Genomic DNA, 20147 nt, shown 5'->3' with positions numbered 1-20147 from the left:
ATATGTATTAATCCTTTGTGTAAATTTGGAAAAAATCAAACAAGTAGTCCAAGCGGAATAAACCACAGCTACAATCTCATGCTAACTGCCTGATGAATGATTCACTGCAAAAAATGTCACTCCTATGGTTACAGGATCAGAAGATACCTTTGGTAAAACTACCTCCACATTATCTAAATGACAGGTACTGTTCTGCTATTACTGCACAGGACAACATATATAACACAAGACAAGAGCTACAATCTCTTTGATCTTCTTTTTCCCCACTTTTAATCAAAAGACCATATACCAAAATATTTCATACTAACTTGCAATGTTGTGTTTTGGAAAAGCTGCAATGCTGTTCCATAAAAGTCATAATTAAAGTGTTTCTTATTTCTGACATAATTTCCCTGTAACATATCTAATATTCTCTCTTGGTAAGAGAATAGTGCTCCATGTCTTGCTTGTGTTGTGTTATAGGAGAGAAATGAAGTTCAGCTGTGCAACCTGCTCCAAATAAATAAAAATGGGAAGACAGAAGATCAAATTAAAATTCTGAAAGCAGATTTTTTTCAAAATATTCAGGGTTTTGGGTTTTTTCACTACTTCTTTCTAACTGTCCCAGCAGAAAATAAAATTGTAGACACTTTTTAAAAATTTTTAGGTGAAAACTCCATTTTCCACTGAAATTTAATTGAAATAGTATTTCTGACCCACTGTATAAATAATCCAGTTATTTAAGACCCTTGTAAAAAGTCAACAAAAAAGTCTTTGAATTAAATTCTGGCTCGCCGATGTGCAGGATTTTGTCATCAACAGTATAAGAAGAATTTCACATTTTGTAAAAAGGTTCCTCTTTTCAATCTTGCCAGATTGAGTTGGTTCCTTTCAGAAAGTGGTGAGTATGTTTTTTCAGTGCTAGAGCAAAGGCAGCACTTACGGTTCCGGTGTGTAGAGGGGATCAGAGCCGTGCCGGATGTACTGCGTGCAGTGAAACACACGGTAGGCTAAGCCAGCTAAAAAGTCACGGGGAGACAGGTATCCAGCAACTGGTCTCACTGTGAAGCCAGACCTCTCTGAAGGGAGAGAGATAATAAAAGGCCACATTACATTGATCTTTGTATCACTTTCTGGTGACAGATCTGTTGTTAATTATTCTACCAGAAGCGTGACACAAAGAATCTTGATGATCACCAGACATAATTTTCAATTATTACATGCAAGAAGTATTTTGCATTGCTAGCATATGTATAATGAAAACAGCTTGAGGTATTTCAAAGTTGGTCTGAATATCTTTGTCTAGAAAAAAATGCTGAGGTACCATAAGTGATGTCCTTAAAATTTTAAGAACAAAAATTTTTGTCTGGTACCAAATGGGAGAGAAGTTTCCATATTGGAAAATATGCAAAATATGTTTAAAAACTAACAGAATAGAATAGGATTAAAACAAGTATGTTTGTGTCAATAAAATACTGATTTTTATATTTAAGATCCTCATTGAAATATTTAACAGTGTTCTTTTTTCAGATTAGTCCCAGAGTGAAACAGTTTCAGATTCAGTGACTTCAAAATGTATGTTTCTCTCAAAAATTAATTCTTTATTCTTTCAAAGTTTTTACAGGACAATGTTTCAAATTTTTCTGCAACAGGTACTACTACCTGTTTTATGTAGTCTGAAAACATATTTCTGAAACAAGTGTGAGATTTTGAATTTCTAGCTAGGGAGAAAAAATCTGTACAATTTGGTATCATTCCTTAGCGACTGTAACACAATACATGAGAGACCCAGAAGGACACAATCAAATTCAAAGAATGATGAGTCACCTATTAGCAAATGCAGGTTTTCACAGACAAGAATTATGGATGAAGTGCAGGCTGAGGAAAGTAAGCTTCTCGTTATAAATTCTTTACTTCCTTTAGCTTGTCCATATATATATATTTGGATAAAATGCTTGGCTAATTATTCTCTAACTAGCACATAAGTTGGTTTATTTTTTTTTTCAAACACCTGCCTTTATAATATTTTAGTTCCTGAGTAAAAAGTTTAAGAAACAAATATATGTAGCTGAAGGGACCTTTGAGGAGAAATTAAACTCTTAAATTAACTCTTTGGTGGCTTTTCCTCCAGAGCTAAAAACATCTCCATGTCTACCACGTTGCCCATATGGGCAGCATTTCCATTACAAATTTACATTTACATTCCAATTTACAAATTAAAAATAAGAATTTATTTTTGAACTTAAACATATAATACACTGATCCTTAAAAAATGAAAGAGAAGCACCACATCACCTACTGTGTCCAACACATCTTTTTCACATACAAATAAAAGGATTAGCTTCATGAGGTCTCGAGCACTCAGGAAAGCTTCATATTCATCAGGCTACACAACAGTGTGTCAAACCTGCCCTCCTCTTTAAATTCAGTTATCTTGGCATTTGGCTCCCCCTTTTTCCTGCCTGGATATTTGGGAGATGCCCAGTGCAGTTATGAGAAGCCCCCACCTGTCACTAACTCAGGTTTTCTTTCCACCAAACCGAAGGGGTTTTGCCCTGTACAAGATAACATCATGCTTTCACATGTGCAGCTGATTAATTTCTCTCCGTTTCATACTTGCAAATATCTACATAAAACTGTCTTGACTCCAAAAACACTGTCACAGAGAACACCAAAACCAGAATGATACTTCAGTCTAAACTGAAGGCCACTGACGGTGCTCTGAGTCTTTTCACTCAATGTGCTTTGTACTCCATACTAACAAAAAAGTGTTTTCATGAAACCATATCAATTGATAAACCAAATATGAATCTTACCTTTAAGAAAAATAGAAACATCTTCCAATTGAGGCACATTATCTTCTCTGTATCCACAGTACTTGCTCAGCAGAGGAAAGTTTTTTAAATATTCACGACAAGCATGGGTGGGATAGAGTTTACTGAGTTCCCTAAATACCACTCCCCAAGTTTTAACTTCTTCAGCTGTGTACTCCACTCTTGGAATGGGTTGACCACTATTGGAAAAAAAAGTACAAAATACATCCGAATACAAGCAGACTGTAGGCAGATTGTAAATATCAATATTTCCACAAAAAGTATTATTTAAATAAAGGCAAATGACACTATTAAAACTATTTGAACTATTTTTAATTGACATCTTGGCGCTTCTTCCATTGAATTATTTCTTCATGTTACAATATACGTATTCTATCATTTCCTTAAGAATAGTTTCTCTCTAAGCAATCTCATTGCTTCTTAATCTTTTTACGTGTCATAGTAGAAACATGGATTTCTTATATACCATGCTCCTATACCAGACTAATATTTCTCCACTTACTGCCACTGGTACCTTTGCAAGTGGAATGCTGTAGATCCTGATTCAGTCTAACATGTAGATTGAGTAAGACCTTCCACAGACTGCATTTTCTATCCATTCTTTAAAATACATAATATTCACACGGCATCAAATGCTGGGTCAAGATTAGGCAATTACATAGATGCTTAGAAATGTACAGATCCAATTTTAAAAATGCGTATTTATTGCTTAGACAGTTGCTTACATATCCAGATATGTTTAGAACCCTGAATTCATGCAGGATTATATTAGGAGAAAGCTCATCTCAGAGCCAGCAGCTCAGCCTAGAGGAAAACTTTAAATACATCTCTCCTTTTGTTTTGATTCTGCCTTGTTCTTCTGCTTCTTCTTGCTTACACAGATGTACAGACATTGGAAAGCAGGAGCCTTCCAGGATACCTGCAAATCTGACAGCCAAGATTTGCCTTGAGTAGCTACAGTTAATTCAAAACTGACTGATAGTGTGAACATTGCTAAGAGATCCTTCCAACTTGCACTGCCTTGTATTTAGCTGTAAGGAATTTCCCATGACATGCCATGGGCCATCACCTCATGTCATTAATTGCCCCTTGAAATGTTTTAGTGCTCCTCTGGAATTAATATTCACAATCTAGAATGTGTAATCTCCGCAGTCTGCCTTCTCCTCAGGCATCTTCTCTGGCACTGTAACAACATACAGATTGGCAGAGGGATTCACAGCATCTGCCTCCGCTCCATCAGTCCTTATCTCTCACTCTCCTGCCACAGGGCTGGCAATGTGGGCACTCCCTGCCCAGTGCTGCAGCTCCCCCAGTACCACAGACAGCTCCCTCAGCACCACAGACAGCTCCCTCAGCACCACAGACAGCTCCCCCAGCACCACAGACAGCTCCCCCAGCACCACAGACAGCTCTCTCAGCACCACAGACAGCTTTCCCAGTACCACAGACAGCTCCCCCAGCACCACAGACAGCTCTCTCAGTACCACAGACAGCTCCCCCAGTACCACAGACAGCTCCCTCATCACCACAGACAGCAGCTGAACAGGCACATCAGGCACGGGCAGCTCCATTGCAGCAGGAGAACCACAGTGCTGGCCTCTTGCTGGCAGCTGCTGCGCAATTCATAATCCTGTCTCCACTGTACGAGGTAACAAGGAATAAGCCCTCATGTCACATTTGATGGCTGCTATGCAGTCCCTACCTGCACAAGAGAGGATCATCTGCCCTACATTCATTGTGGTTGTCCCCTCATCTTTATTGAAAACTTACCATTTAATCCCCTTGCCTTTCATGATATCAAAGGATTTTGATCCATGGCAGTTATCTGTCAGTCAAAGGCAACTTTGTATGAGGTGCTCGTACTTGGTAGGGACTGCTGAATATCCAATACATGCACTAGTTCCCTGTCAGCCACTTTTGCAGACATGACAAGAATTGCAACACTTTTAGTGAAGTATTTCTCATCCACAGGAGCTGCACTGGGTCTGTGCCCATCCTGCAGTGGGAGAGAGTCCTTCAGGTCTAGTGTCTGTCTTCCCCCTTAACAGTTCATCAGCCTTAAGCTGCCTGCCAGTGCATGGAAAACATAGCACAGCTATTCTGAATTGTACTGTACACAACAGATACCAGCAGGTTGCTACTCCATCCATTTGCTTCTACCAGAATACCCAGCCTCATCCCTTCTCCTTAGGCCTGATCTCTACTGTGGATACTACCAGTATGGGTCAGCACTGGCACATCAAGCAGGAAGATATGTTTTACCAGTTGAAAAGCTCATGTTTCTATCTAGCCTGTCACTAGAAAGGCATAAACACAATCAAGGATCTGAAGCTTACTCACTGCTTACTAAAAGGTTTATAACTTAGTTATTGTTCCAATTAATTCACTAGTACTGAAGTAAGGCTCACTGAACATTAATTCCTTAATAGGTTTCATGCCTGGGAGAGCTGATCTTATTTCCAGCTGATCATGATACTGCTTTCTTTATAGAGAGAATCAAGACAGCCAGACTTGTGGGAGGATCTATGCATTTTTCCCTCACCTCTCCAAACTTGATGTTTCTTACCTTCTTATTTCAACATGCAAGACCCACCTCGCACTCATACATTTCAATAAATCATGGAAATGGCCAATCTGCATAGCCAGTTTCCTTGTAGTTAAGATGACTCTACAAGCTAACCTAACCTGAATTTTTATTTCTCCTTATTAAAATAGGGTCTTTCCATTTTGCCACGGTCATGAGCTATCAACTCATATTATTAATTCCCTCTTAAACATCGTATGTTTCCTACAGATTTAATTTTCGCAACACTTTTTCAAACCCTAATCAGTCTCAAAGGACTAATTAGCAAGATTAACGCATTTTCACTCTCTTTAGGATAGAAGCTAAGTGAAGGAGGGAGGAATATGTTTTTTTATGGCTTTTTTGGTCCATTTATTTCACACAGCTGATCTTCACTGCTGTGCTCTATTAACATGTCTTTTGCCTTAACAGCCAGCTCCAGCAAACACCTGCTCCTTCAAGTTCACTTGGTAATGCTTTTCTCTCTCTCTCTTCATTACAGACACCCCTTCATGTTCAAGCAAAGCAAAGTATCTACCACTATAGAACAGTAGAAATTCATAAAGGAAATGCTGATCTGGGATTTTCAACTCAACTTTTTATGGAGCCAATTCCTTGCAGCCAGATCTCTGGGGTTTTTTAAAGAAACAAAAGTGGGTTGTTGGTTTTTTTACAATGGAAAATGAAAAGCAGAAACATATCGAGCCTCAGTAAGTGATTAGGAAAGCCACTTGCCTGGAAGACACTGAGAGATGTTTATCCACAAGGAGGCCAGCCCTTGTAAAAGAGCTGTTCTTTTTGTGGAAATAAGTAAATAGTCATTAGACACCAGAAGAGAGTGTCACAAGACTTTGATGTAGTGTCAAGACACCTATAGTAACTCTCAGCTCTCCAGTGTGGGTAGCAGAAACAGCCCAGCTGTAGCAGCACAGCTTTCCCTGAGCTGATTTGCCTTTCCTCAGCATGGTTTGGGCTGTGCTGCAACAAGATACTGAGGCTGTGTCCCTGGGCTGTCTCTCCATGGATACCCAGAGACAGACTGACTGTACAGACCAGTAGACACAGCACATCCCTGGGGGTGAGGATAACCAGTGCAGGAGACCTGAAGTATGAATGAGATTTTGACACATGTTAGATAACTGCCCTAAGCACTGGTCTCCCAGTTTTTCTGGTGCCTGTCTAAGAGTATTTGAAGCCTCTTCTTCTCTTTCTTCTTATAATAATAGGACAAGTTTCCAATCTTTTAAAGGTTTGAAAAGATGAGTGGAATGAAGGAGTATATTTGACAAGTTTTGCTGAAGTATAAGATCTGGTCCTCAAATAACCTCTGGTTTGGACTGTGTCATTTTTGTAACATGCCTGCAAAAATTTTTTTAAGCCTTCAAAATCTAAAGAAGGAAAAGGTTTTCCTTTCCTTGATTTGTTTAATTTTCTGGAAATATGCAGGATTACTTTCTGTTGTTTTGCAAAAAGGTGTTTCTCTTCTGGTTTCAGGAAAAAAAGGCCACACTTTGAAGCAAAAGACCAACTACTGCTTAGTAAGCCAGCTGCATCACCTTTCCAGCACTTAGGCAGCTGAGAGGGAGAAGGAAGGAAGATCTTACCAGCAAGTTAGCAGCTGTGAAATGCACAGCAGTACTGCCACCATCATGGATAAATGGAGAGCTATCCCACTTACTGAAAGAGCCTAAGAGCACACACAGCCTGCCCTCACCCACAGGTATCCACTTGACATTTCACACTGCAGTAAATGACAAGAAGCACTGACTTCACTGCAAGCATTAGACTAAAAGAAAGATAATAAATCAATCAGCTTTAAACAAACATTCTAACAAAAAAGCTATCTCAATTTATTTGAAAGCTGGCTAGACTCAGGGCTTACCTGGGCAGCCTAGAGAGCTTCTCTACTAATAAACACCTGCCCCAGCAGGCAGCAGCTCAGTGTGCTGGATGCATGCTGTGAGCACCCAGCTAAACAAATACCACTGTGGGCAGAAAGGGGAAAGAACACTGGCACCTACACGTGTGTAAGACTGGTCATAGCTTAATGACTGCCTTGGGACAACAGTAGAGGAAAAATATAATCAGAATTATATGGTCAAAAGCAGACTTAATCCTTCTGTCCTCCCAGCCTCCTGCAGGCTGTATAATAGCCCTATACTGAAAAACCTTCAGAAATTCAGTTTTGACTTGATTCCTGACAGGATGTGCCTCCTATAAGTGGGGAAAAAAATTGCACGTTTCATATTCTTAAACCACGTAGGTAGAAATCTCAAAGGAGAAAAAATGAAAAACCTAAAGAAGTGTAGAAAAGAAAATGGAAAAGAGCATGAAATTAATATGTTCTTTCCCTTGAGAATGAGGGTTTAAACCTGTTGCAAATAAAACCTAAAGTAGGATTAGAACTAGTTGAGTGCTTCTGTGACAAGAAAATTGCAACACAGTAGGTGTTTGTAGGTAGAACAGCAAGTTTCCTAACTTCCAGAGACTGTAGCAGATTGAAAATACTGACTTGAAATGGGGGGAAAAAAACAGAATGAGAAAACACTTGCAGTGTACTTGTGCAGACAAGCCACCAGCTTCTCTTAACTACACAGAAATGCACTGACTAAATTCAAAGAAATTTAGAGCTATATTGGCAAAACCGATAAATGGCATTTTGCAGCATCCAGTAGAATCATAGAATGACAAAATTCTAAGGTTGGAAAAGACCTCTAAGATTGCCAAGTGTAACTGTTAACCCAATGCTACTATGTTCACCACTAAACCTTGTCCCAAAATGCCACATCCAAACACCTTTTGAACACTTCCAGGGGTAGTAATCCCACTACTTCCCTGGGCAGCCTACTCCAATGCCCAACCACCCTTTCAATAAAAAAGTTTCCTAATAACCAATCTAAACCCCTGTGCAGCTTGATGCCATTTCTTCTCATCCTGTCACTTATTATCTGAGAGAAGAGGCCAGCCCCCACCTCACACAACCTTCTTACAGGCACTTGTAGAGTAATAAGGTCTTCCTTGAGCTCCCTCAGCCACTCCTCATCAGACCTGAGTTCCAGCCCCTTCACCATCTCTATTGCCATTCTCTGGATACACTCCAGCACCTCAGTGTCCTTTTTACAGTGAGGGGCCAAAAACTGGACACAGCACTGAAGGTGTGGCTGCACCAGTGCTGAGTACACGGGGAGAATCCCTGCCCTGGTCCTGCTGAACACAGCATTTCTGATAAAGGCCAGGATGTCATTGGCCTTCTTGGCCCCCTGGATACACTGCTGGCTCATGGTCAGATGCTGCTGACCAGCACCTCCAGATCCTTTTCCACTGAGCAGCTTTCAGTCAATTTTCTCCCAGCCTGCAGCACTGCAGGTTGTTGAGACCAAAGTGCAGGACCTGGCACCTGGTCTGTTGAACCTCATGCAATTGGCCTCAGCCCAATATAGCACATGCATCAAAAGAAAATAATTATTTTGGGGTTTAGTGAGCTCTTCCAACTATGTAGGGATGCTAGATATGTGTGATTTAGCAGTGCATCAGCTTGTCAGTAAGGCATGCAAATATCCGTAAAATATTTTCCGAAGTTTAAGCTGCTGGGAATAAAATGCTAAAAGAGAGAGTGCTTCCTTTTCAAATGCTTCATTTGCCTGTAGCTGTAACAAAAATAAAAGGGGATTCCAAGCATCAGGTTCATAATTTATAGCCTACACTAAACTAGTCAAAGTTTAAAGGATGAGTTTGTCTACTGTTAAACTTCATCCTACAGAATTAAGTAGAGCATGAATTCTAACTAGTCAGCAGCATAGGGAAGAATTATGCCAGTACTTACTATTTATAGCTCATGGCAACATCCACAAAGTACTTTCTTCTCTGTCGATAGACATTGTCTTTAAATCCCTTAAGCAAGGAAGAAGAGAGTAATTTACAATAAGAACATAAAATTAGCTGTAAGAATTATAAAATAAATCATTGAAATGTTTCTTTAGTACTTAATTGCATTGTATTTTGATTTACACTGTCTACTGGACTGCAAGAGAAAATAAGGATTTTTCTTTTTTTTCTTTTTTTCTTTTTTTTCTTTTTTTTTCTTCAACAGAGTTCCACAGGAGTTCTTTCAAGAGAGTTTTGTGCATAAGTACAGTCATTCATTCATTCAAGATGTTGAAAAGCAAAACTTTTTTCCTGTCATTTTATTTCACTCATGTTTTCTATGACCTGAACTGAGATCTACACACAGGTGGATAGCACAATAATCTACATGCACTCTATAATCTTTCTTCACTAGAATCGAGCATCTAAAGATCATATGCAACTCATTTTGAAGATTCTTTTTTCAGCAGTTGCCATCTTAACCAACACATTGGGAACTGAACCATCAGCCCCCAGCACCAGTTTGAGTTACAAAGGGAGGGCTCTACCTCATGGACTACAGTAGGTTCACACCTTTTCCATATTAAGAGCAAAAAGAGTTGTATAACACATAAATGCTGACCAGTTACAGCTCTTTGAGCTACTCAAAATTGGAACAAGATCTCTTCTATATCCATAAAATATAAAGATACTTCAGGTTTCAACTACAAGAAGAGTAAACTATTTTCAAAGTAGAACTGCCAACCCCTTGAAGACAAAAAAGAATTAGAGTTATCTATGTTACCCAGTTAGTAGCCCAGAAAGTGCATTTAAGATTCCCCCTGAAAATTAAAATGCTGAAAATTAAAATGTCTTTCTTCCTTAGTGCTCACATAGACATGCAAAACACCGAAACAAATTAAAAGATAACATTGCTTGATTTGAAATACTTGTATGAGCTTCCATAAAACTCAGGAGACATTTTACTGTCCCATAACCAAAGCTGTGCTGCTGGGACAGAGTATGGGAGGATTTCACAGGACTACAGAAAGCCTTCAAACCTCCACTCCTGCACACAAAAGCTTATTTGACTTGCAAAAAGTTGCTGTAATCTGGGGGAGCCTCTTTGTCTCCTTAATACCTATTGAGGCAAATGTTGTTACTCAGCTGAAGACCATTCAAGAGACCTGGGAAGTGATGGAAGACAGCACAGGGGACTTAAAAACCTGTCAAGTGTAATGAAACTGAGATTGAAATCATTAACAATTATGGAGTGGGTTAAGGCTAAGCTGTTGAATTGGTGCTATCCTTACAGGTTCTGTAACAGGATAATTCTCTTTGGTCCGCTGGCACATACATGCTGCTGCTAAGGAACAGGGCAGGAAACTGGAGTGGCCTTTCAAAGGCCAGTCACAGATTTAAGGGTCTTACCCCATTTCCAACACCTAGCATGCTGCATAGGGTAACAAATGGTGTGTAAATTGTGTTTGTAAGAGTCCTCCCAAGTGTAAAATATATATTCATATAATGCAAATGTCTTTTTTTGTTTTCTGTAAAACGGTAGGCAAATTTTCAGCAGAGCGCTCAAGTATTTAATAAAGGTACCAGCTCAGAACATAAAACAGCATGTAATGGCCTGTCAGAGCCATAAACTCAAAGCTGGAATGAGCTGTCTCTACAACCTCTGTTTGAACCGAATTATGGTAAATGGTTGAAGATAATCAACAGTCTTTTCCTTTTGGAGAAAATGTGAATTAAATCCCAGTTTGTCATCAAAAGGTACACGGCAGAAACCAGGATTCAGGAATGTGCTCCCTGACTATGGGCCCTCAGTATGGGAAGGGCTACCATGTGATAGAGGAGGCTGAGAACCAGCAAGGTGATGATGATGATGATGATGATGATGATGATGATTGTGGCTGGTGTGTGGACAGGTGACATCATGGCAGTGGGGCTGCCATGGATCTTTGTGATGGTTTCCATTTGGCTTGTGTGCACAGGGGTGAGGATCTGTGCCTGAGCTCCCACCACAGCACAAAATGTGTGCAACAAAAAACAAAGGAAACTAACATCTACAGCTAGAGTTTAATCTGGTTCTATTACAAGACAGTCTTATGGTCAGATATCTTAGTTCGCTGCCTACTTCCTTTCAGCTGGAAATTTCTGACAGTACCAGTTTAATCCAGCCTATTTTAGGAATTAATATAACTGTCTACCACCAGTATCTTTCAGTCAAGTCATTCCGAGGTAGAAACTTGGATTTTTAGAAAGGGAAAGTATTTTAACACAAATGCTTGCAATCATCTGCCATCTAAAGACTCTGAGGTTAAACATTTATAGCCATTAGTGAAAAGAAATAAAACAATGACAAACCCCTTTTTTCTGTCTTTTTCATTGAGCATTTGACACTACTACAGATACCATTTGTGCATGCAGGCTTGTCTCCTGCCACCAAAGTCAGGAGATTTTGAGAAACAATGAGAGACACCTTCCCATTTGCTGCATTCACCAAAAACAGGAACATGTTTCTCTGTTTAATCTTGTAATTACCACCTGAGTGCCAAATAATTCCTTCATAATTCTTTCTTCTCGATTGACAATAGCAATTCTTACCCAAGAGCTACTTCTGGCAGAACTGAAGGTCATATAGATCTAAATTCTAAAGTTTGAAATCTTTCTATCAACAAATTACATCTTTTGTTTTTTTAATGCAAGCTGTACAAGGATATATTTGCTAAACAACGAATAAGTTTAGTGGAGGACCTGAATTTTGTGCATCTTTCTACAGAAAAGGAAAATAAATTCACTGAAACTACCAAAGAGAAACCAGTCCTCATCTTCTGAAAACAATCAGCAGTCAATAGGCTTTTTACTGGACTGGCAAATAACCCAACAAATCATCTGCAGGACAATTTTGTATTACACTTACAGGGTGATCAGCATCCAGCTCAGATCCATACATCAGAACTCTCTGAGAGCATTTGTCTAACTCAGAGATCTTCCTGGGGAACCAAGGGACACAATCGAGATCTGCAGGAGACAGAATGCAAATTGAATGCACTGGAGTGTAAGATCATGGAGATACCTGTGCAAAACATCTGTCAGCATCTAAACCAAGTGGTACACAAACAGCCTTGCCTTCTTCATCAGTCCAGATGTTTTCTGGTGGATTGAGAGATACTATATTAGTTTGAAACTTGAGCAACTGGATCAGTTCATTAAATTCTTTCTTACTGCAGTCACAGTCCACAAAAATTTCCACCTCTGAATTCCTTCTCTTTGATTTTCGTGATTCAATATGAACCATACTCACATGTTTTTCCTGTGGAAAGATGAAACAGCAAATGAAATACAGACATACATAGAAGAGCAATACTGGCACATTCCTCAGGAAAGTTTTTCCAGTTATTAAAAGGCCTTATTATTGAAAGTACTCCCTTTTTCTATTTACAGGATTAGTTAGTGACACATACTAAATATTGATGACAAAAAAAAAAAACTTACATGGAAAGTAAAAATAAAATTATTATTTTTAATGAAGAAAACCAAGTAACGATTTCATTTTGTCTACAAAAACAATCTCTTACAGAGGACAGTATAACACTTTTTTTAATTTAATGCAAATTTATATTTATCTTTGCTATAAATATTAAATTCTAATGCAATTTTAATTAGAAATTTGCATAATAATAATGTTAAATACAATTGAATGTGCTTCTTTAAACAGATGTTATTAAACATACTACTTGATGTACCTAACTACATGAGGAAGAAAATATATTTATGAGAATACACACATATCAATCCTCACCTATCTACTATGCAATTATCAATAACAGCAATTGTTAACAGCAATATAATTAAAATCTAACTCAATTTATTCTCTATTTCAATGTCCCTATCAAACACAAATCATGCAACAAACATCACAGTGTAAATACTTCTAGCATGAAAATTTTCCTATGGGGTCTCTTTCCCACCGCAACTACTGGTCTGCCAAGGGTATCAGACAGAGACAGATAACCATGATGTGCCATGGCTGACCTGATCTAGAGCGACAGCCTTGCTTCAAAACAGGAGGTTGGATTAGATGGCTGTTCTTAACATTAGTGACCTCCTATGGACTCTGATTTTTCCTTTTCCTTGCTAGACAGAAACTATCCGTTACTTTTCACAATTATTCTTGCACTTACTCAGTGAAGCCAATAAAACATTTGTTGACTTCCAAATGGGAAGAAATTCATGTCTGTATTTCCAATTGCCTGCTGTATTTTACATAAATGTCCATTGCAGGTGGAGGTGTCCTCTGGCAGAGCCAACAAGCAGTGTCTGTTTTTACACTTCTGGATATACAGACATAGCTCTTTCACTAGCATGCTCCATAAATGTGTATGCAGCGTAGCAACATAACAAATTCAATTTTGTTTTCCCTAAGTTAAGTTGAGAACAAAACCCTGCACTCCCTCCTGCAATACTGAAATCATTCAGTGACTACATGGATGGGGGTGGAGATCCCTGCCACATCTTCCAGAGTGCATTCTATGCTTATTCCCAGGAAGGGGTTTAAGCAGATGTTTAAATCCAGAATTTCAGCTATGAACCCATACCAGCATTTTAGCCAGAGCTGCACCTGGACACTTAACCCTTAGAGAACAGCTGCATGAAAACACAGCTCCTATTGCAACTTCTGTTGACTCACTTAGGTTTCCCCTCTTTTTGTCAAACACCCTGCTTCCTGGCAGGCTCCCTCCTGTGGGTCAAACTCTCGTCTTTTTCTTGGCTGGAGAATCTACATGTGTAACCTACAGCAGCCTTGGGAACCTGCTCCCAGAGGCAGCTGCTGTGAGTGAGGGTGGTAGCACCCAGTGGTCCCACACTTACATGCCTCTGATGGTTTGGCCTGAGAGGCAGGCTCCAAGCCACCTCCTAACGTTCTCATCACTGCACAGACTGAACAACTTACAACTTTTATCATGCTCACACACATCTCCAAGCATTCTGACCAGGAGTCTGACTGACAAGCACTGATTGCATGGAGATGTATGTGGGAACCAATACCTCACACTTTGCATCCCAGTTAAACACATAAAACCCTGACCCTGCAAACACTTAAAGGTCTCTCTAATTTCAAGACCAACCAAGGCTGCCACCAGCATCACCTGATTGTATTAGATTCCAAAGTGCTCTCTGAGAGTTTCTCCTTTCATTGTGGCCTGCACAGACAACTTCAAATCTAATTTACAGTGTTGAGAACCACGTCAGAAACATAAAGTGAACCATGTGAAAATCAGCATCACTGTCAAATTTTATTTCAGAAAATCCTTCACAAGCCCAAAATGCTTTGTTCAATGATCCATAAAATTTTAAGTTACTTTTATTTAGTTCTGCAGAGCAAGTGTAGCTGCGCTCTATTCCTCCTGCCACGGTCCATTAGATTGATATCAACAAAGAGCCTGACCTCAGTAGCTGTCCTCAGTCCAGCCAGCATAAATGATTTGTGAGCATTACCTGGAAGAGTCTGAGAGCTTTCACCAATCCACCAACTTCATTCTTCAAGGAAAACACCACAGCTGTCTTTCCACCTTCAGATGCAGATTCACCTTTCCCATTTCCCTTATTCCCTTTCTTCTCCTCATTTTTCCCAGAACTCGATCTGTTTAGCTACAAACAGATAAAAAACAAGGTCATCTCAGATGAAAATAGGCAAGAGAAATTTCCCACAAGAGAAATTTTTGTTTAAAAATAGCTGAACAGAACTCATCCTGGCTTCATTTGAAAGAAAAGGTTGTGTGTTTACTTGAAATCAGAATCAGGTTAAAGGCAGCTGCTAGAGAAGATTGTATAAGAGGCCATACAAAAAAATTTTAAAAGCCTAAGAAAAAGCATAAATGGGATACATATATGATGGCATTATTTGGGCAATGCTATCATTAGAAGTACATGTGAAGCAAATGAGGACAGTCTGAATTACTGGCAAAGCCTGCAGATCAGTTATTGAAACCTGAATATTGCTGCAAAATCACAGGGATGCTATCCTTCCTAACCTGTACCAGTCAATTTATGAAGATGTGCCCTGGTCTGTACTTTTGTATTGACCATTGTTATATTTAAAGCCAAAATTTCACATTCTCCATCATAGTACAATTAACGTTATCATGTAATGCAATTCATCCTAGAAAACAAAACCTCTGCTGATTATACAAATGATAACAGAAATGCTTAGACTGCAACAGACTACCAAGTTGGAAGGGACCTCAAGGATCAGCTGGTCCAACTTTTCTTGGCAAAAGCATGGTCTGGTCAAGATGACCCTTGTCATGCCACATCTTATAACTGTCCAGTGCTGAGGAATCCACTCCTTCTTTCAGGAGATTATTCCAATGCCTGATTGCTCTCATTGTGAAAAAGATGAGTTAGCTGAGGAGCTCAAAAAACACAGAAAATTGCAAAATCCTTGGCCACTCTTACATTCTTAGAATTTGTGAGTCCAAGACTGTTTTAAGCGAAATTTTAGTCATCATTTTCCAAAAAGTGTTATTTTATCAGCTTAAATCTTGTTGAAATTCCAACAGTACAGCCTTTATAGACAATTTTTATAACATTGACCATGATTTTCAAAAAGCACCCTGCATTTTCCAATACTTAGGCTGTTACTCCTGAAGAAATTAAGTCTCCAGTGAGATGCTAACTGCTTTGTTATAATCCATAAAAAATATGCAGATATACATTAAAAACATATACTATTTCAATGTTTCAAATGGATTAAATTGTACTTCAGTAAATTCTAAAGCAGCTTACAGAAAATAACCAGAAATTTCAGCTTTTTAAACAGATCTTTAACACTCTTTACATGGCACAGGTGAAATCAGCCACATTTACAACAGGTACAGGACATGCTAAGTCCCTGTGGTCTTTTCTCACCATTTAATAGAACGCAAGGAAACAATCTGGAAAGCCAATTTTTCTGCAGAATGATATATGAATGGCTTCACACATGTTTATTTTCTGGCAATTGAACTTATATGAGTCTGCTCCTACCTGATATCGTAGGAAGCGTGCCCAGGGATAGTTATGGGGAAGGTCACTTTTGTTTTAACTTCAGTAATATCTAGGATTTGGATAAGTCCTTTTCACATACATCAAGCACACAACCTCCAGATGAAGTGACAAAGGTGCTGCTTTTACAGCATCTGTGGTTTTTCCAGAATCTCAATACTGTCAGTTCCTCTGGAAAACAAAGGCACTCAGCACTTTCCAAGCCCATCACAGGTTCCCTGATACTCTCAAGAGAGCATTACCCAAAGTGATGACTGAAAGACCCTCTCAAGAATTTGAAAACTAAAATGAACACCTATTTGCTATGAGCCCAGTAGAAGAGGATGAACTTGAATTTTATTAGCCACGTTCATTAGTACACTTTTAGTACACTTCATAATTAAACAATGCCTAACAGACAACTTTCCTAATTAAAATTAATTATCTGGAGCAAGTGGAAGTCCTCAGGAAAAGAAGTCATTTACAGTAGAACTCAGTGAAGAAAGTAACTCAAACATAAATACAGTAAAACAAATTTATTTCCTTTACTTCAATGTTTTTAATAGAAACTGAGCATGTAGAAATAGGGATATTTCACATTTTACTATGGAGAGTCGGCCAATTTTAAACTGGTACAAACCCCTGTACTCTGCTGGTTTTACCCAAGTGATAAAAATCTTCATCTGTTGCAAAATTTTATTGGAGTCACAGTCTTTATAATCCTAAATATTTCATGTATTCAGAGCAGGTTGCTTTATTTAATCACATATCCGTTTACCTGTTAGCACACAAAAGTTTGTCCCATGCTTGAAACCACCCAAGCACCTGTTGCACCCATGTCATCACCTTGCAGGGAACCATTTCCATCTCCTACACGGCGATTCCACCTCACGCAGTGCCCTGGCACGATGTCCCCACGTGTCCCTGCAGCCCTGCCCGCCGGCAGAAGCGGGAGCACAGCAGCAAATCCACCGGCACCAGCGCAGAGTGGGTGCACGGCATTGGTGTCTTGCCAAAAACGCTTCACAGACCGTGCTGTGAGCCCTACGAGCGCCCTGAAAAGGCAGTCCCTGCTGATGTGTACAAGGGCTTTCAAAAATCCAAGCATTTAAAACCATCTGACCTGGACCCGATGCTTTTTTCTATTATTCCAGTAGCAATACGGTTCATTTCTGCAGTAAGGTTTCTATCGGTCATGAAACTTTTTCTGTTACTTATGACACTTTTAAGGCAACGTTTAGAACGGGGCCCGATTCGACAGCAGAGTTAGTTTCACGGGCCCCTGCGGCTGCCCAGGGACCGCTGACCGGTCCGTGAAGCGAGGGGCACGCACGGCTGCCCGCCCAGCAGCGGCCCCGGCGGAACCCGGCCCCCGGCGGAACCCGACCCGCCCGTCCCGGCCCCGGCACTTACGGCGAGGCTGCCGGCGGCGGGGCGCTCCTCCGGCAGGGCCGAGTCCAGCGAGAAGCCCCGGCGCGCCCAGTACTTGCTGGAGAACATCATCATGGCGGGCTGCATGGGGCCGGCGGCGGCGGGGGCAGCGCCGCGCTCTGCCCGCCTCGCCGCGCCCGCTGCCTTTATACGCCCCCGCCGGGCTGATGGAAGCACGATATGGGGACCCGTCTCCGGGTGACGAGAGCCGCCGGCAGGCGGACGCCCACGGTCCCCGCTCACCTCAGCAGCCGGGGCGGGACGGCGGGACAGCGCAGCGCGGGGAGCGACCCCGCCGCCTCACGCCGGCAGCGGCTCGGGCAGGTCCCAGCGGAGCCGCCGTCCCCACCCGCCCTGGGGCTGCTCCTGCGCCCTCCCCTCACACCTGCGCCTGCCGGGAAGCCTGCGCCTCCGCCGCGGCACCAAGGCACGGCACGGCTCACGGCCCCGGGAGCAACAGGTTCGAGAGAGTGGGGACAGCACGGCAGAGAACTGCCGGAGCTGAGCTTCAGCACAGCGGAGTTGTGCGGAGATAGCGAGAAATGCTCTGGTGTAGAAATCCATCTCGCTCCGTTTAAGTGAGCAGAAGGCAACAGCTGAAACTATAACTTGACTGCAGGGTTAAAGGAACCCTATCTCCCAAATTTACTTGCAAAATTTAGGATTTCTAACTTCTCTTTCATTGTAACATTCATTTTGTGACGTGCCACCGTCACCTGCCATCCCAGCTCCTCCTCATTTCTTTCATCTTCCAAAACCTCTCCACGACATCCTTAGAATACAGAGGTTACCTAACAGCATGTAGCACTGAACAGCACGTCTGAATTGGGAGAACTATGTCAGTTTCCCTCAAATACCTGCTCAGTTTTCTCAGTTCCAACATGCCAGGCAGGGGAAACTTACCACTTCCCCTTGGAAAGCACCATCGGTGACTTGCCCTGAGCCTCCCAAAAGAGAGGCAAACTAGCTGAATGCAACAGCTGGCTGCACATGGCCACACGTATTATTAGCTCAGTCTCATATCCTAAGTTATCAAGAGATGTTCCCTGTCCTGTTTTCTCATTACTTTTGATGATAGGAGAGCAAGCTGGTGTCTTTGGACTTTGATATTCCTATCTGCTGTGCGTGAGATACACAGACACAGTTCTTGCAGTTGAACAATTTATGAGGGAGGTTGCTTAGCACTTTCTGAATGCCCCAGTGACAAAACCAAACATGACTGGGCTGCCTTTCCACCTACGGGCAGGACCGAGCATGATTTTATCTGATGTTAGATCCTGGCTCTGCAGCTGGGGCGTCACACGAATCAATGACCCTGCTGCTCTGGAGTCTTGTTATTGTTGCCCCTCCGTGCAGTAACCAGAGCACAGCAAAGGTTTTGTCCCCCACAACCTCTTCAGCAAGACTCCTGAATGCAAAACAACCAAAGGTGCATTGTGTTAATATCTGTTAATAACAGGTAGGAGGACTCCAGCTGTTTTACCCATGCTGTCTGCCCATGTGTTCCACAGAGAGATTCTTCCCCCTAGAAGGGAGCTCTTTTTTGGCAACTTGTACTTGGTAGGTGGACTTTGCCATATCAGCACCAGATTAAAAAACATTTATGGACTGAAAATGTTTATTTCTTCTTTGTTCTGGTATATGGCTCTGGGTATATTGCTAAACTAGAAATTTTGTTAAAGCAACTATTCAAAAGTACCTGATCTAGAGCATGTAGTGTCACTCAGCAGTGTTATTTCATCTTGGGAAACAGAGTTAATGCTGACAGTAAGAAATGGATAAACTTTCTCTTGTTACTAAAAGGTACCTCATCACCTATAATCAGAATTCAGAAACTGCAAGGTCCTCTTTACTTTACACACACTTTCTTTTTTTCTCTCTCATGAGATAGCAGAGTCACTGTTGCCTGAAGTCCTCAGCTATGCACTTTTTAAGCTTAAAAATTTGCAGAATTCTCAAGTGAAAATTGAAATCTGAAGAAAGTCTATGAGATGTTTTCAATGTTTGCGTCATTTTATCCCCACCAGAGATATCAACTGCCATATTTCAGCATATTTTCCTTAAAAATAACTGTACCATTTACCATAGCTTGATTAACTGGAAGGTGAAATTAACAGGGAAGAGAAGCTAGTATTGCCCAAAAACCGATTCAAATTTAGCCCTGGCTCTCCCAGATCACCAAGTCTTTGTCTCAAGGCACACTACAGCAGGAAAAAGAACTCTCAAGTCATCATGGGGCAGAACAGAGAAAGAAATGAAGTTATGAAAAGGTATCAAAAAAGCATAGAGAAAGATGGCCTCCACAAGGATCTAAAATGTAACCACCATTATTCACTCTCAGATCAAAAAGGCAGGGCAGAGAACAGATGTGCTGATTATTAATGTAAGAGATGTTGACACAAGCAGAAAATAGAAGTCCCAATACCCTTTCAAATCACAATTTTGTTAGTAAAACAAGGACT

General features: G+C 40.8%; 1 protein-coding gene across 1 annotated transcript in view; it reads right to left on the bottom strand.

Annotated features, from left to right (window-relative positions):
* The window catches only part of TPH2 (tryptophan hydroxylase 2), a 49775-nt gene extending 32003 nt beyond the window's left edge, over positions 1-17772 (bottom strand). The window contains exons 1-7 of the mRNA XM_059472486.1: positions 17668-17772; positions 14728-14880; positions 12358-12541; positions 12149-12249; positions 9200-9267; positions 2796-2992; positions 923-1058 (exon numbers count right to left, since the gene is read on the bottom strand). Coding sequence (XP_059328469.1) covers positions 923-1058; positions 2796-2992; positions 9200-9267; positions 12149-12249; positions 12358-12541; positions 14728-14880; positions 17668-17772 — 944 coding nt within the window. The remainder of the gene's footprint in view (positions 1-922; positions 1059-2795; positions 2993-9199; positions 9268-12148; positions 12250-12357; positions 12542-14727; positions 14881-17667) is intronic.
* Between the last annotated feature and the right edge of the window lie 2375 nt (positions 17773-20147).

The sequence above is a fragment of the Ammospiza nelsoni genome, chromosome 5, assembly GCF_027579445.1.
Source record: "Ammospiza nelsoni isolate bAmmNel1 chromosome 5, bAmmNel1.pri, whole genome shotgun sequence".
NCBI lineage: Eukaryota > Metazoa > Chordata > Aves > Passeriformes > Passerellidae > Ammospiza > Ammospiza nelsoni.
Note: the sequence above shows the minus strand (reverse complement) of the source record. Positions and strands in the feature narration are given on the sequence as shown.